Source organism: Ambystoma mexicanum, chromosome 3q (genome assembly GCF_040938575.1).
Source record: "Ambystoma mexicanum isolate Mex_15411 chromosome 3q, UKY_AmexF1_1, whole genome shotgun sequence".
Lineage (NCBI taxonomy): Eukaryota > Metazoa > Chordata > Amphibia > Caudata > Ambystomatidae > Ambystoma > Ambystoma mexicanum.
In genome coordinates, this window is record NC_090926.1 from 384,574,800 (window position 1) to 384,591,006 (window position 16,207).

A 16,207-nucleotide genomic window follows, 5' to 3' on the forward strand; every position below is an offset into this window, starting at 1 on the left:
CAGTTGGGTTATGCCCAAAGAGTCTTGTGGATAGTTTGCACACAAAGGATGAAATTAAAGTCAGGAAAGTTAGCTTAGTTGTCCCAGGCCAGCCCAGGTTCGAAAGTCGAGGCTTTACGGTCATCCCGAACGATCTGTCGCAAGGGAAGCCAGGCGGGACACAGTATCTTAAGTGTGAAGGAAGCTCCAGCGGGGGCAGTTGCTCCTGGCAGCGGGTGCAAGTCGGTGTTTCGTCCAGTGGAAAAGGAGGTCTCGCTGTGGAAGAAAGATGAAGGTCATTGCACTGCCAGGGAAGAAACCAGCCGCAGAGTTTTTCGGTTAAAAGGTACTACCCTTCTCTTCGTGGTAGTGGTAAACCGTGGTATTCCGGTTGCTAGGGTGCTTGGCACGGCAAGGCGGCCACGAGATGCTCCAGGAAGGTGAAAAGAAGGCAAAACTGGTTATCCCCACCAGTCAAAGGAGGAAGACTCTCCGGACTGGAGATCTCCTCTGTCGTCGGGAAAAGTGGTGAGACGGTTCAGCAGGGCTCCACCGGTGGTGTCGTCGTTGCAGGTCGGCTCAGCTTCTCCCTCCTCGGATCCTTAGTTCCTGTGGCGACTTCTCAAGTTCCAGTCCCCCAAAGCCCTGCTTTTATGCAGCACACCCCCATTCATTCAGCCTAGCTGACAATAAAACATGCTAAGTGGTGAGCACTTGGGCCAATCACACAAGAGTGCGACTTGAGTTACCAAGGTAACTCAGTCCAGGGTGCCTAAACCCCCTCCCACACCACCTGTGGTACCCAGACAGAGTGGCACCACTTTTGGAGGCTTATGTGGAGAAGCCCGCCAAAAAGTGGAACAAAGGGCTCGGCTTGGAGTCACAGAAGAGAACACAAACGCCATTTTAGAATCGAGTTCTGGCAAAAAATACCAACGGGTGAATTGATATTAAATAAATAAACCGGCGGTATGTTCGAGGCTATAAGAATTAAAGTTGGTAGCCTCAAACAATGGGAAAATCCCTTAGAGATATATTTGCGGTCGAATATAAAAAGTAGTTTCCACTGCCACCAGCCAAAACTATCAGGGGGGGACGGAGACGTACCCCCTCGAACAACAGACCCCAGGGCAATCGAATTGCCCCAACCAGTACGTCCACAATATGATGGTTTGTACTGGTTTCTGTTCATAATTTGGGACTAGTAAAGCCAATGGTGACTTTACATGCACTGGGAGACAGTAGTCAGTCCCAGGGTATGGAGTCTATTTTTGGGGGTCGCTATGACACCCCTGGGTTACGGCACAGAGGGTGCTGTGTAACCCACATAAAAATACACATGAGACCCTATGGAGTAAAAGACCCCACAGCCCATAAAACACATGCAAAGACAAAGGAACACCTCAAATCATGTCTAAGAGTGGGAGTAAAAGAGTCTCACTCTTAGCAGGAGAAAAAATAAACCCCAAAAATCCAGAAAAGCTGCTGGGGGACTCACTAGGTTTGGGAAATTAGCCTTTACAGAGAATTCTCCCTAACACTTTCAGGCCGCACAACCGTCTTCTTTGTGGTCGAGGGGCAAGCAACGGTTGCACCGTTTGTACTGGTCTTTCCAGGTGAATTTGCCCTCACAGCGAGGGCAAAATCTAAAGGGTGTCCTCTCCATGGCTGAGGAAACGGTCAGACGTGATAACAACCCCGAAGGAAAAGGTGAGAAAAGAGAAAGGCATTCTTAAAGAGAAACAAGAAATGTCCCACAACCCCATTCTCCCTACTGTTTCAGGCCGGCGAGGCCAGGCCACGTGTTCGGCGGCGCCGAAGGATCTCCTCCGTCGAAGGCACAGCCGTCGAAGATCTTGTCGGCGGAGAACAGCTTCGTCAAAGGAGGAACCCAACGTAAGGTAAAGTTAAATAACGACCAAATGGTCGCGTGAATATTTGCAATGTTGCTCGAGGAGCTCCGCGTAAAGGCGACCAATATCTGGGTGGAAAAAAACAATCTGAGGGACCTCGACACGCGAGGGATTGTGGGTACACTGCACGTCACTATAGAGATAGTGTTACAGACACCTTGTCGACGTCCCCTTTTCAACTACGAAAAACAAAATGCAATACTCCGCAGTGACCACTGGATGTCGGACTATGCACAGCATGTGATTCTAAGCAGATCAGAAATTAATGTATCTACATCCGATGGTTACCGATTCTTTGGACAAAACAGAGAATCTGGCAAAGGAGGCAGAGTTGGAATCCTAGTTAAAAATGAACTTAAATTCTTTAGATCACTATTGCATGTAGTTGTGCGATCATTCTTATTAAGATCACTCCCACACCTAACAACTGCTTCAACCTGGTTCTGGTTTATCGCCCACCACGAGGTATGCCAGGTTTTCAGGAGGAATTTATAAGTATCATGGCCTCCTTAAATAAACCCGATAGCGCCATATTGGTATTGGGTGATTTTAACAGATGGATTGGGAATTCTCAAGACCCTGATGCCACAGAATTAGAACATCTTCTCAAAAGTCATACATAGTAAAGACCCTACTCATAATCTAGGCAACACATTGGACTGGGTCATCACTAAAAACCTCAACCCAAGTCCTTTACTGGAAGTCCTCTGTATCTGGTCTGATCACTTTCGTGTCTTAATTTCTCTTTTCCTACTCATGAGACTAATAGGAAAAACGCTCTAAAGAAAGTGACATGCAGGATAATGATTTTAATCTCATCATTGGTCGAAGTTATGGATTATTATATCTGAACTGCCAGAAATGAGTCATAGCTGAATGACCCATTACTCATTTGCGCTATTGTGTGCATACTGGCATCTGGCGACTACCTCTCCCCTTTTTTTAACTTTCCTTTACCGCCGCCATTTCTTTTTTCATACTTGTATAAAAAGTCTAACTATTACACAGAATACATTTTTTTTAAATACTAATAAAGTACACTGCCACCAACCTTCTGGGGTCAAGGGAGACTAAGGGTCACCTTGGTGGCAGCCCACACCTTTGGGTTCGATAAGGGTCTTCAATGGGACAGAAAAATATAATTTGCAAACCCAGTGAGATCTGCATTTAACTCCCAGGGGGGAAATTAGTCGTTGTTGCAAAACTTAGTTTATAAAAACCTGAAGTCAAAATTACAATACACAACTCATAATTCTCTATAATTTCCTTTGTAAAAACCACATAGTAATAAGAAAATAGGCATAGAAGACAGCATTGTGCCGAGCCTCAACCCATATCTTAATCTAGCATCAGACTTTTACGGCTTCATTAGTTCTATGGTTACAGGGCCTTCATTCAAAAATAGAGCACACACTATCTAAACCTGTTTCAAAGCCCCCTTTCTTTGCAGCCAGGCACTGTGCAAATATTGCGTGATAACAAAGACAACACAGGTAGACAGATTGTCTAAACAAACGCATTGATTCCATTACACGTCTGGCTCCTTCTGCCCTCAGAATCGGTCTCCAGTACATTTCTAAGTGTATTGTGCTTGGGCAAGTCAATACAAAATTAACCAAGTTTTCACATGCTGCCCCACACATCGGACATTTACCCCACACACCCCCTTCTGCATTGCCATACTTTTGTAAATGAGGCTACTGGAAATATTCACAACCTCATCCGGGGAAGCAAAGATATTTTGTATGCTGGGTTAATTATGTCTAAATGCTTCCGAGAACCCTGCTTCCAGGCTCAATTCTATATTTTCTCTCCCAATCTTGAGGGTCTGATTTTGCTACCAATTGTGCCCTTGGTCTGTTTTAAGAAGATTCTTTCAAGCTGTTAACATAGCGTTGTGAGAAGAGGGGTATTCCAAAATTCCATTGCCTCAGGTGCATGCAGGGTATTTTTGTTATGACTACCCAGCCCAAACTTTTTCCTCCGTTCAAAGACATTAGATGGGACAACACATCCCGGTAATTCTCCAGCCTCTCGTTTTACCGTACAATACAAAGCAGAATTCAGGACCAACTGAGATGACACTGCGTTAACATCAAGAAAAATGGATCATAACAGGCCAGGAAAAAAAGTGGAGTTAATACACAAAAATGTGCCAAAAGAGGACTTTCTTCCTTACACTGCGCCATGCTTTCACCTACACAGCTTCATGGATATGTTAAGATTAGTAGTGCCATAGAGCAGTGCCTCAGGAAGGTGTTCTAGTTATACTACCTTATGATCGAATAACAAACCTTGGAGGTAAAAATACATCTTGTCCATGAATATAGTGGTGCAAAGAAGTGCAGATTACAAAAAAGGAAGTAAAATATTTGTACCACAACATCTCATTTTGAGCCCGGTGTTCGGGAGAATTCATCAAAAAATTGCTAATTCCTCTCTACCTTTGACCCCTCAACAACTTTGCTGGATTTTAGGACTTAATTTTTCACCTGAAGAGTGTAAGGCCCTTTTTTCCCCCCATTCTCTCATGTGTTTTAATGTGATTTGGACTCAGTTTCTTTTTGGTTGTGGAGTCTGACAAATTCCATAGGCATCATCTTTACATTGCGACACAGCACCTTCACTGCAGCGACACAGGGAAATCTTTCCGATTTCCCAAAGGTTTAAATACATTCTCTTGGATGGACTACTGTTTACAAGAGCAGTGAAGTGAAATGGACTACTTACATTTATAACTTCCTAGCCCCAGCACACACCATTTTACAATAGGGTGCTGGCGGGGTTACTTAGTTTCCCCTTTGTCTAGTTTCTCACATAACAATTTTGTTTCCCTTTCTACAATTAATGTCTGGTGGAAGTGGTTTATTTTTAACTACCATGGTGTGTTTTTACCATGGGCTGCAATTGCAGCCTTGGTAAAGAACCCATGGGTGCCCATTTTGTCAAAATGGCCCTGGTCTTTTTTCATCATTTCTTGTTGGAAAGGTCCTTTACATTTACTCTGCGTGCCAAACCAGGTTTGGTCCCTTTGTTCATTTTGTCTTTGGCGGGATTCACGAGTGAAGCCCGCCTCTGGCTCCAGTAGGTGTAGCAGGAAGTGAGTGAGGTGCCCGAAACTCCGTGCTTAATCCCCTGGTTTACAGGAGTGCACCCAAAAGTGATTGGCCGGCTGGCTGTCTGGCAAGGACAGCCACCCTGCTGTGTGATTCACAGCTAGGCTGGAAAGAATGTGAGAAACCTGCATAAAAGAGGAGGCTTTTTGGATTAGAAGGCAGAGTCGTCCACTGGCCAAAGGAATCCGAATAAGAACTTGGAAGAGACGTCTGCTGCAACTCCTGGACCGTTGGTGTGCCCGGTGAAGCCCTGCTACTGCGCTGAAGCTCCAAATTCGTCTCGACTAGAGAAGCCCAGCACCCCCACCCGCCCCCCCAAACCCCCGAGTTGGTGGGACCAATCAACTCCAAAGTAAACTCGTCTGGACATCCTCTCGGAGCTGGCTGTACTTCCTTGCTTCTGCAGGAACCAAAGTGTCCCAGGGAGAGGAACACCATATTGGCATACATCACTTTTAAGTTGGACCCGAGCTGCTGGAAGATCCTCCGGACTCCAAGTAAGCAGGACTGACCAAGCCTGAGCCACCTCAACAGAGTGCTGGACCCCCAGATGCAAGGAAAGTCCAAAGTGGTATCCGAGAGTCTGCTGTGGTGCTATTTGTTGAGACGCGAGGAGCTGAAACTACGAAGTGCGCTGAATAGAAATTTGTCCTTTTCTGTCGCCAACCGTCCCATTGCAGGAGTCCCCAGAAGTCCTCCCTCTTGTCCCCACGACTGGAGCACAGGAACAGAAGCCAACTTGAACCATTTCTTCTAACCAAAAGGGACTGTCCAGTCTAGGAGAACTTGCCTCTTGTCTTGTAGCCATACTTTTTCTCAGTTGAAACTTGTCTTGGTTGCCTTTGTAGAGTTGCTTGCATCTTCTACTTCTCACAAAACTCCCAGCTTGTGGCCCTACATTGATTCTACTTTTTCTACAAAGACTTCTAAAACATTGTGCAAGATTTTTACTTACCTACAAGAAGTGCTTCAGCTCACCTAGACTTTTGTCCAATTGACTTTGGCCTGGACCTGGCTCCCTGAATGACTCTTTTCTCTTCTGATTGTATAGTTCTACCTTCCTTCCAGGAAAGGGTTAACTTGCTCTGCACTGGGGGTTCCAAAAGTACTTAACTGCCTCAGAAGATTTGTGTGATCTTGTTTTATTCGAATAACTCTTTTCTTTGACATAGTCCCAAGTATTGCTCTAAATGCAAAAGTGATATATTAATGTCCACAGTGTCCTAGCTATTTAAGTCACCTGAGGGTGTAGGAAGCGTGTGTGCCATCCCAAATGGGTATTTGCTGATTTAGAGAAACTGAGTGTGTGTATTTTGGAGTTTATTTGTGGGTTACTATTGAGTGCCCCTTCTGAAGACGGCTTATTCAAACTATTAAATTAATAATTGTTTAATCAAGAAACCTTGTGTGTAAGTTTTTGGCTACTTGTCACTCTGAATCTCTGTGCAACTCCCCTACTGCTCACATTGACCCCTCTTGAGATAAGCCTGGCTTCGCAATCACGCTACCAACTTGTGTAGTACAGGCTTATACCAAAGGTTGGGTTCCTATTGCCAGGAGGTTAAGGTTGTTGTAGTGCACCCAACTTCAAAGAAACACTCAAATCTTTATGGAGACCTTGGAGCACCAATCTGTCTTTTACCTCCGGTCTCGCATGAAGTCTGGTATCCATAGACACTAGCAGAGCTATGCCGACTGATGAATGTTAGCAGGTTATAGAAGGAAGGCTTCTTCATGAGCTTTCCAAGCTTCTGCACTTGTCAAGGTTAGAAATAGTAATGGAAAATTCTTTCAAGTTAAATAAGAATAGTGGAAACAAAGCTGAAACTCACTTCCAATCAAGATGATACATTTGTTGCAACATTTGTAGGCAGCCTGATCACTGGTGTGCAATACACTAAAGCATCCCAACACTCATAAGTGGACTCTGCTCAGCGCATAATTCAAGCACCCAACAGATTTGGTCTTGGCTTCCGATGTCCATGTACCGCATAAGCAGGCTGAAGCTGTGCCCATACATGGCATAATCAAATTCTCTTTCACATAATGTAACAAGATTGAGCACCAACACCCAACATTGAGTTTTAGGACAGAAGTGGTCGCCTAGAGCCTCCACAAACTAAATCTGCCACCAACCAAAATTAGTTCAATACCTTACCTTTAAAGCCCCCCTTCAAAATCCTTCTTTTCTAATTCTCTACCCTTTAGTGGATGCCATTTCTTTTATTCCCTTTGCCAATACCGCTCTCATTATTACACCTAACATTTCCACCCCCTTTTTGGAGCTCCTGTAACCTTTGCAAAGGGCAGCACCAAGAGACAAAATAGCTTGCAGTGTGAGATATAAAGTTGAAAAACACTAACCCAGAGAGACCAAAGGGTGTCTTAAGGGCACATCAGAGATTAGTGTCCAGAAGGAGTCTGAATTCAGACTCAGAAGGGTTGGTACAGAGGTCAGGAAAAATTAAAACAGGCCCTCCCACCATAGAACCTTGGCCATCACCCAAATCATCACAGTCATGCACACAAAGTAAAAGGCTTTCCAAACAGATGTGATTTGTGAACCCAAAGACATTGCAAAGTATGCACAACAAGGGACTGCATTACCAACTCAATGCAAAAACCATTGGATCAGTGCTCAGTGGACACTAAACTAATGGGTACAGGTGTAAGATGATCAAACCTTTACTCATTTAGAATGTTGAGAAACTGTTTTACATCCTGCTAGATTGAGAATGCTTGCATTAGACAGCATTAGTAACATGCCAGAGGAAAGAACTTGAATACTTAATTAACATAAGCATTTATACCATTACCACAGCGCAGGAGTGATCCAATCACAGAAAGTGGTATGGACACCAGACCATCATTTATGTTAGAGAAATAAGCTTGGAATGGGAGCAACAGAAGCACAAAAACAAAATATGCAACATACCGGTGCCTCATCCTCACTGTCCGATGTCTCACTGCTCCCAGAGCTCTCTTCTGGCTTTGTTGCTATTACAGCAGTCTTTGCCCCTGGTCTCCCTGGTGTAAGTGACACTAGTTTGGAAGTCACAGAAGCTGCTTTGGCACTGCTTAATGTCAGGTTGCCTGTAACCGCCTTTACTGTTTTTGCTTTAGCAGCAGATTGTGCCTAATACATAACGAGATAAAAATTCAGTGAGGAAGTGTGACATAATTCAGCTCTGTTCAAATGCAAATGCTATTAACTCCAAAAGGAACATGGCTCAGAACCCCATTTAATTTCCTGCATGAACTAAATACGGCTCCAATCCATTTGGTCACTGGATAACTGAGTAAATTAGAGATAAAATGCTGGTTATGAGCATGAGGCGCGCTGCCCACACTCCCCTATAAATAAATGGTTTATACATGTTCAAAACAAAGAATGCTGTAGTGGCATTTAATAAAATATCCCAGTGAGGTGTATGGAAGCAGACTTTTCTCCAGAAAAAGCAGGAATGGACAGACCAGCAAAAAAACTTTTACATTTTGTCTTCCCCCCCCCCATTAGTGAGTTTATTGAATCTGAAAGATTTGATCAACCCAGATCTGACACAAAGATTATGGATGAGGGGCTTGAAGCTCGCCCATCCGTCGGGTGTAAGATTCTTACTTCATAATTGTCATGGTGGTGATAAGAGTCCATGTCAACTGGTCAACCAACTTAATTACCTGGCTATTATATTTGGAAAAGAGAATTTGTATTCCCCCAAACTAATTGAAATGTTTATATTTGGGGGTGCCCCTTCCTTATTTAATGCCTATCCCTAACCCTCTTTGTCCCCTAACTCCCACCTTTATTTTTCAATTCGTTTTTTCAATTAATATTTTTCAGAAAAATCCTGACAGCAAATACCCATCACATAATTAAAAATGTCAATGTTAGAATGTTAGACAGAGCCCACACACGTCCAGTGCACTGTCTCTGGTCCCTGGCAATGCCCACCAATCTCCTCGCCAGCCACACGATAGATGGGTCAACTCCTTTTCAGGGGATACGAAGGGAGGTCATATGGAGGAAAGGTTTCTATGGACTCAGTAGAGTTGTTACTATGGCAAGTAACTTGCCTGCTCCTATGAAGAAATGAAATGAAAAAAAAGACTCTGGGGACAACTTGTCCAAATCTAGCCTCTGCTCAGGTGCTCGTGTCCATGCAGTAATGTTTGTAAAACCGTTGGTGGTAGGCCCATGTGGCAGCTTTTGCTAGAACTTCCCAATACACATTTCCCCTATGGAATGCTTCAGATGTGGCCTGAGTCCCGACAGCAGGAGCATGAATAGCCCTTGGAGAAAGACACCCTTATAATGAAGATGATTCAGAAATTAAAGATTAGCCATTTTGCCATGGAAGCCTATGAAAACAAAGGCTGTTAACTCTAATGTATTTAGTACTATTCATTTGAAACCTATAGGCCCTCTCCAGGCAGCGACTGAGGGGAGATGAGAGTATTACTCTATGCTCCCCCACTGTCTCGCCTTGTACTCCGACTACCCTCCATTACTCCCTCCCTCCTATTACTCTCCACACTACACCCCTCCTTCCACTCGCCCTCCTTGCACTTTCTAATTCACCTTTTCCTAAATCAGCCTCGCTCAATTCTCTACAATCCCATTTAGTCTCCAACACTCAACTTACTGATCATACATGTGCTCTCAAACCCAAGTACTATTTTCGCTCATCAACCTATAACTCACTTTGCACAGGCTCACTACAGTTTTCCTACATGCACCATCCTTCCTCTGCCTAGTCTGTCCACCTTCCTTGACCTCATCCGGACAACCCATGCTGCCCAGTTTCCTGTGTCCACCTTTATTCAGTCAAACTACTTCATTCGGTCTGAAAAGGCCATCAAAGTACATCCTAATAATACACTGCTAAAATATAATTACACTAAACAAGGCAAAAAAAGAAAAACATATCCAAGCAACAGCAAAAGGCCAAGCAACAGTAAAAGGCTGCACCCCGTCTAGAGTGCTACCCGACAGATCTTTTAACCAATAATCAGGAACCGCTGTCCCCTTGACCCTCCCATCTCCCAAACTGCCTCGGGCCCAAGGCAGTCGGCTGTTGCTTGAGGGGTCACCCATGGATCTCACACCAACAGGGATGAGAGTAGAGCGGACCATGATGCCAGATTCCCACGGACGCCCTAGGCCATTGCATTTTTCCAAAACCTCCCTTGCCAAATCTGCGTCCCCAAAGACCAGTCTGACAACGTCCGTTTTAGCTGCATATTTGGACAGTCTAGTGCACTCTAACAAAGAGCCCGTTGACACAAACCCACACTCCCCTACAGCCCGTAACCAGTGAAGACATTTGTTCCGCAGGGCGTCTCTTGGTTCTCTTATCCATGGGTAGTTTAGGGACTACCTCAAGGAACACCGTGTTCTGCTATGGTCTTGACGGACAGGGTGCCCAGGCGTAGACCTTCCCCGCCCAAGGATTGACACACAGTCCCCCTCCCCACAGAGTGCATGTTATGCTGGACTCTCCCAGCAGAATTCTGTATTGGTGGTGGCTCGATAGCTGTAGACCCATAAGGCTCCCTCCGAGGGGGTGGCACTGGGGGATGGGCCACCCCTAATTGGCTCCTTTTAGAATGGGGGGATCTTATCCACGGGGGTAGGCGGCGGGCAGGGGTATGAGGAATACAACCCTTTGTTAGAGACTGGGTTCAGACCCCCGGGCCCTGTCCCTGCTGAGGCCCCTCCTCCCTGCACCACCCTCCCCCGACTCCCAGCACCTCCTTGGTCCGAACCAGTAGGTGGTTTTTGATCTCCACCAGCTTGGAGAGCAGGAGTTGACAGGGACAGCTAGGCAGATCAACACACAGTAGAAAGTGGGGCTGGCGGGTCAGGAGCCCAGAGAGGGCTGAACCGTAAAAAGTAGCGAACCCCCATAGGGGCATCAGACGTGGGCTTTCTCCCATTGCAGGAAGGGGGGGCTAGGTTTCACCCTCTTGCCCACGGTCCAGAGGTCCAGAGGAGCAGAGGCAGACAGTGGGTGGGATTCTGGGAAAACCACTGTCGACTGCAGGACTGATATGACAGGGTTCAGACCAGAGGGTGGGTGGGGAGGGAGGTTCCAGCCCCTGGGATAAGGCCAACGGTGGGGCCCATACGGCGTGCCCTGTAGGCAGCTTGGAAATGCCCAATGAAATCCTCTCACATCCAGTGGCCAGAGTATCCAGAAGAATGGTGGTAGCTACACGGTCAAGGCCCCCTCCAGGGGTTAAGAGGTTAACCGAGGGCACATGTTCATCCAAAAATTGGCTTGGCTGCGGAGGAATGACGCGAGGAGAAGACACAAAACTACAAGTGATCCCAGAGGACCGCAGAAGGGCTGTAGATGCTTGGTAGAAGGGTGCAGGGTAGCTTGGATGTAAGGCCTCGACCACTGGGCATAAATGGTCGGGTGGGCCCTCCATTCACATGTGGACTCCCAGTACAGGCTTCTGTACACTGCGTGACCCCTGGTGCCTTGTGTGGCAAGCCCTCCTAGTCTTCTCCCCATGATCCGTTTTCGGTGCTCCACAGGGGCCAAAGGGCCTTGTATGCTGGATAAAAGGGTGGATAAAAGGGTGGATTTTGAAAGGTGGAGGGGGGTAAAAGGGGATGAGAGGGGGGGCCCCCCCCTTCCGTGGCACTGTGGATTCCACAGCAAGCACCCCCTGGGAGGCCAACCATCGTGCAATGAGGGAGGCTTTGGGGGTCAAAATCCAAAAGTAATGGATAATCTCACCTCACCTCGTGCACGCAGTACAATAGGCTTCAGCGCCGGTCATTGTGCCGGGTGTTGGGACCCGATGCAAGGTGTTGGGTGCTCCAGGCTAGCTGGGCGCAAACACCCAAGCGGGAGCGAATACCTGCGCCCTTTCTCCCGCGGGCTTCCACCCTCACGGGCTACAGCCACAGCTTATGTCCTGCAGGGAGGCGGGGCCAAACAGCAGACGGCAAGACAGCTGCCCAAGCGCCCGGGTCCTCGGTGAACAGCCTCCCAAGCACCTGTGCCCTTTCTCCCGCGGGCTTCCCTTTATACTCAAAGCCTCCGACCCTGCAACTCATTTGTCCTGGTGCCCACCTGGTTCCCCAGGCCAATCGCCATCATGTCTGTGACCCAGGGTCTTGCCAATTGCAGCCAGGGACAGGTAGAAGGTACAGAGACTGGGGGTCCTCCCAACTCCCACACCCCGCCTCTGATGAAGGACGGACTATCAAATATCCCAGGTAGGACTGGACCATGTCAAGAGGGGCGAGGTACCCCTCTCAGGTCTACAACAGGATTGCCCAGATCCAGTTCTGGCAGAGATGTGGGGTGTAGGAGTACCATTGAGAAAAGGCTATTTAAAAAATCCAGTGGGGCGCAAACAAAAAGTGGGTGGGACTTAAGGGCCATTAGGTGTGCTTTGTTGGTTTTAACCAGACTCCTGGGGAAAAGGAAGCCATGGGTTTGCCCGTGGGAAGCATTGGAGATGGAGGATAAAAGGGTAGTTTGATCCCGTCAATGTTGGTGGTTTGGATGAATCAAGGGAGGAGTAGAGGGACCAAGTAATCAGGCGGAAAATAAAATGGTGCAGCGGAGCGTGGAGGAGCATTGTCAAGAGCGAGTTCAAGGTCCAGTATTGGATGTTGATGGCGACAGAGAAAGAATTCACAAAGGGAATCAGACAGGCATTTGCCTTTAGGCCATCACACTGAGCAAATCAGCAAGCAGACAGTAATGGTTACCAATCTTCTAGTGAGACTTATGGTATACCTGGGTCAGGGCAGGGAAAGAGAAAGAATACGTTACTTACCAGTAACTTCTCCAGTATGGGTCTGGTATGGATTCACATGCTCATGAATATTCCCCATCAGGCTGGGAATCCTCAGTAAAAGAAAAACCAGTTTCACTTTCGTTTATAAACTGTCTTTCTCCTATAAACCAATCACTGAGCTCTGGGTCATACTGTCCCCAGCCAATGACTGCCCTCTCACTGAGCACCTCCTCTGGCAGCTATTTTCAGATTTTTACCACACATCCAAGTGTTGGGAGTCCGCCTGTTTCGCTCTTAGAGCTTTCTGCATTTTTCATGCTTTTTTGCTAGGCTATTTTTGTTCGATCGAGCCTGTGTGCTGTATCGCTTCTTCATCTGACCAACGGGGATCCATTTGTCGGTATCTTTCATCGCCCCTCGAGGGCAGAATAGTCAAGTGTTTCTCTTCAAAGTTTCCAGAATGGCATTGGGCCTGCACCGTATGCCGGACCATGTCAGAGGAGAGAGAATGGATCCCTCCTCAAGCTCTGCACCAGCTGCATTTTGAGGAATGTTTTCGTGGATGACGAGCATTCCCAGTGTCTTTGTCTTCACCCGTCGCACATGGAGGAAGATTGCGATATCTGCCGTAGCTTTCTGAAGCAGAGACCTGAACTTCTGTACCGAGTCGCCGTAAGTACGTATTATTACTAGCTTCTGGTCCTGAAACAGTTATGTAAAGAGGTAAGTGAGTTAGCCCACTAACATGAAGGCAGAACCCCTGGGCCTAGAGAAGCAGAAAAACATACTGAACAGATTCTACTGGGCCGATGTGTATGCCCAGGTTAAACAGTTCTGTGTAGTGAGTCCCATCTTTCAAAAGACCCATCACTACTGATCATGAAGACCGCCCTCTACAGAATCGGCATGGACATTGTGCGGCCAGTGAAGCCCTTTGTGGTAGGAAACAACATTTAAGTAAACCTGGATTACACTACTAGATACCAAAGGCTTTTCCCTTCAGGAGCAACACCAAGGCTATTTTATTTTCAAGGTGCTCATCCCATTTTTCACCAGTTAGTTTCCCGGCAGAGAAATGCAACTGTTTCACATTGGAGCTTATGTGCGAAATGAAAGACCTCATGAAGATTAAGATCCTGAGAGAGTCAGTATACCATTCTCAGACAGGCTGGTGGAGAGTTTTAACTAGTCTCTGCATCCCCAGAAGGTTGGTTGCTGAGGATGGGAAGAACTGGGACAATTTGATTCCTTGGGGATCGGTTTGGTGTGACGAAAGACTTCAATTGTCCACAGCATTCTCTCCTTTTGAGCTGGTGTATGGCCAGAACCACAGATCTGCTGGATATTAGAGAGGAGCAGGAAGGACCTGGAAGTTGACAGAATAGTATTCACTGCATGGTTCATAATACACGGGAATATATGGAGAATGTACAAAGCCTCGTGAAAGACCATTTTCATAGGGCACAGACCCTTCAGAAGAAAGTGTAGGAGGATAAGCTACGCAGGTGCCATAGTTATGTAGGGCAGTTATGTTATTACTTCCCACCACTCAGAACAATTTGCTAGGCAGGACGTCACCACAGGGGTTCTGGCTTGCCTCAACCACAAAGTACAGCAGGCCGATAGTTTTCCTCCATCTCAACTCTTATGTTACTAAGCTGAACGCCTAGCAAGAAACCGCAAACCACAACTCTGGGCTCTTTATGACTCCAGTCTATTTGATCACCATTCCTCCAGGTCTGCAGGCATTCAGCCACAAGGAACTAGCCAAATAACTTAATATTCCTAGATGCCTTTTCCCCCAAAGCCAGGAAGGGTACAGGGGGGTGATAAGTAAGATCCAAACACCCCCCGGGAAGAGTGATCAAAATCCTTGCAGCTACTGGACAGATGTTTTTATAGGTGGGCAAATGGGCACGTGCCCACCTCAGAGGGGCCCCCACACATGCGACTGCCCTGGCTGCTTAATTTTTTCCTTTACAAATATGGCATTGCCTATGCGCAAGGAACACATTGATTAAAAGATATGTATGCATTTACTGTCTTGGACAGTGTGGTTGGGGTCCCAGGGACTGAAGACACATGCCTTCAGGCATGGGAGGTGAACACGGACAAGAAAAAACATTAAAGGGTGGATGGAACAGTGAGGGGTGATGGAGACCAAAGACTAATCAAAACATACTGGTGGTTTGCCTTTGTTTGAATTCAGTTTAGTGCATGTGCTATGCTAGCTGGATTTAAACTCTGGTTGTCAGGCTTCCAGCGAGGACCTTTCCCACTAGATGAACAATGTGTATGTGAATGTCTCATATTGGGATGTTCAGCAGAGAATAGTTCAATACAAATTGTTTTGTATAAAAGGTGTGCACCTTTTATACTTGCCTGCAACGTTCCAGCAAAATCTCCACTGTTTATTTTTTAGATGTTGATTACTTTTCTAAAAGCCAAATCACAATTTGTCCTGTGTGCTTTAGGAAAAGTGAATTCCTTTTACCTTTGCATTATATCTAAAGTTATTTAAGTGTGTTCCTTCCTGTGACACTACCCACTGTGTATGTTGAGTCCCTCCACTGTTTAAGGACTGCCCCCCCCCCTTACCCCCCGACAGAGTGACTGAGTGGCTCCATGCGCACAACTTTGTGACAAGCAGCGCAGTCTGACAATGTCTGAAATGTATAGGCGTACCAATGATATATGCATGCAGCTTTCTTCATTTGTGAAGAATAGTTGTGCACCTATTTTATGAACAATGTTCTAGAGGGATTAATTTCCATGTACAACTGATAAGTAATTAGTGTGTTAAATACATTTTGGAGCTCATTTGAGTAGACGGAGCACACAGATTTCTGAAGCTTGGTCTCAACGTACAACGCAGTGCAACAGCACCACAAAAGACCTCTTACTCCCTCATCCGTGACCAGCCAGAGTCCTACCTACCCCAATTAGAAGCCCAGCAAGGTGAGTGGTAATGGTAAACCTGTGCTTTAGAGGAAGGATGTCAAGCCTGTCTCCACTCCCAGAACATCCCAGTCTGGATACACCCTCATAACAAGACTCTTCTAAAGTAGCACTTGGCATAATTCACTGACAACACAATATCAAGAATGTCAGCAGCTCAGTATGTATGGGTCAGAAGTTGCACAGCGAGAATCAGGAGATGCAGACGCCTGGCCAGGCAGGAGGAGGAGGAGCATGATGGACACAGAGTAGCTGAGCACAGTGGCTGGCTGGCAGGGTTAGGTACACAGTTTAACATAAAACAGGACAGGAGTAGGTGGTAGCGACCACGTGACATGCCAGGAAGAGTAATATTAAGAGCAGTGGGAATGGCATTCAGGGGATGCAGCATATGGTTTTTCAAATGTGTTGGTATAGTGTGCTTTTGTAAAATGTGTAGCTTGCTGCTGGCACTGGCAAGCAAGCATCAGTGTGATA

At 46.4% G+C, this 16,207-nt stretch overlaps 1 protein-coding gene across 4 annotated transcripts in view; it reads right to left on the reverse strand.

The window, feature by feature from the left end:
* Positions 1–16,207, reverse strand: part of TCOF1 (treacle ribosome biogenesis factor 1) — a 926,286-nt gene that overhangs the window by 463,895 nt on the left and 446,184 nt on the right. For all 4 annotated transcript variants that reach the window (XM_069654046.1, XM_069654045.1, XM_069654047.1 and 1 more), the window contains exon 10: positions 7,944–8,144. In XM_069654046.1, the coding sequence (XP_069510147.1) occupies positions 7,944–8,144 (201 nt within the window). The remainder of the gene's footprint in view (positions 1–7,943; positions 8,145–16,207) is intronic.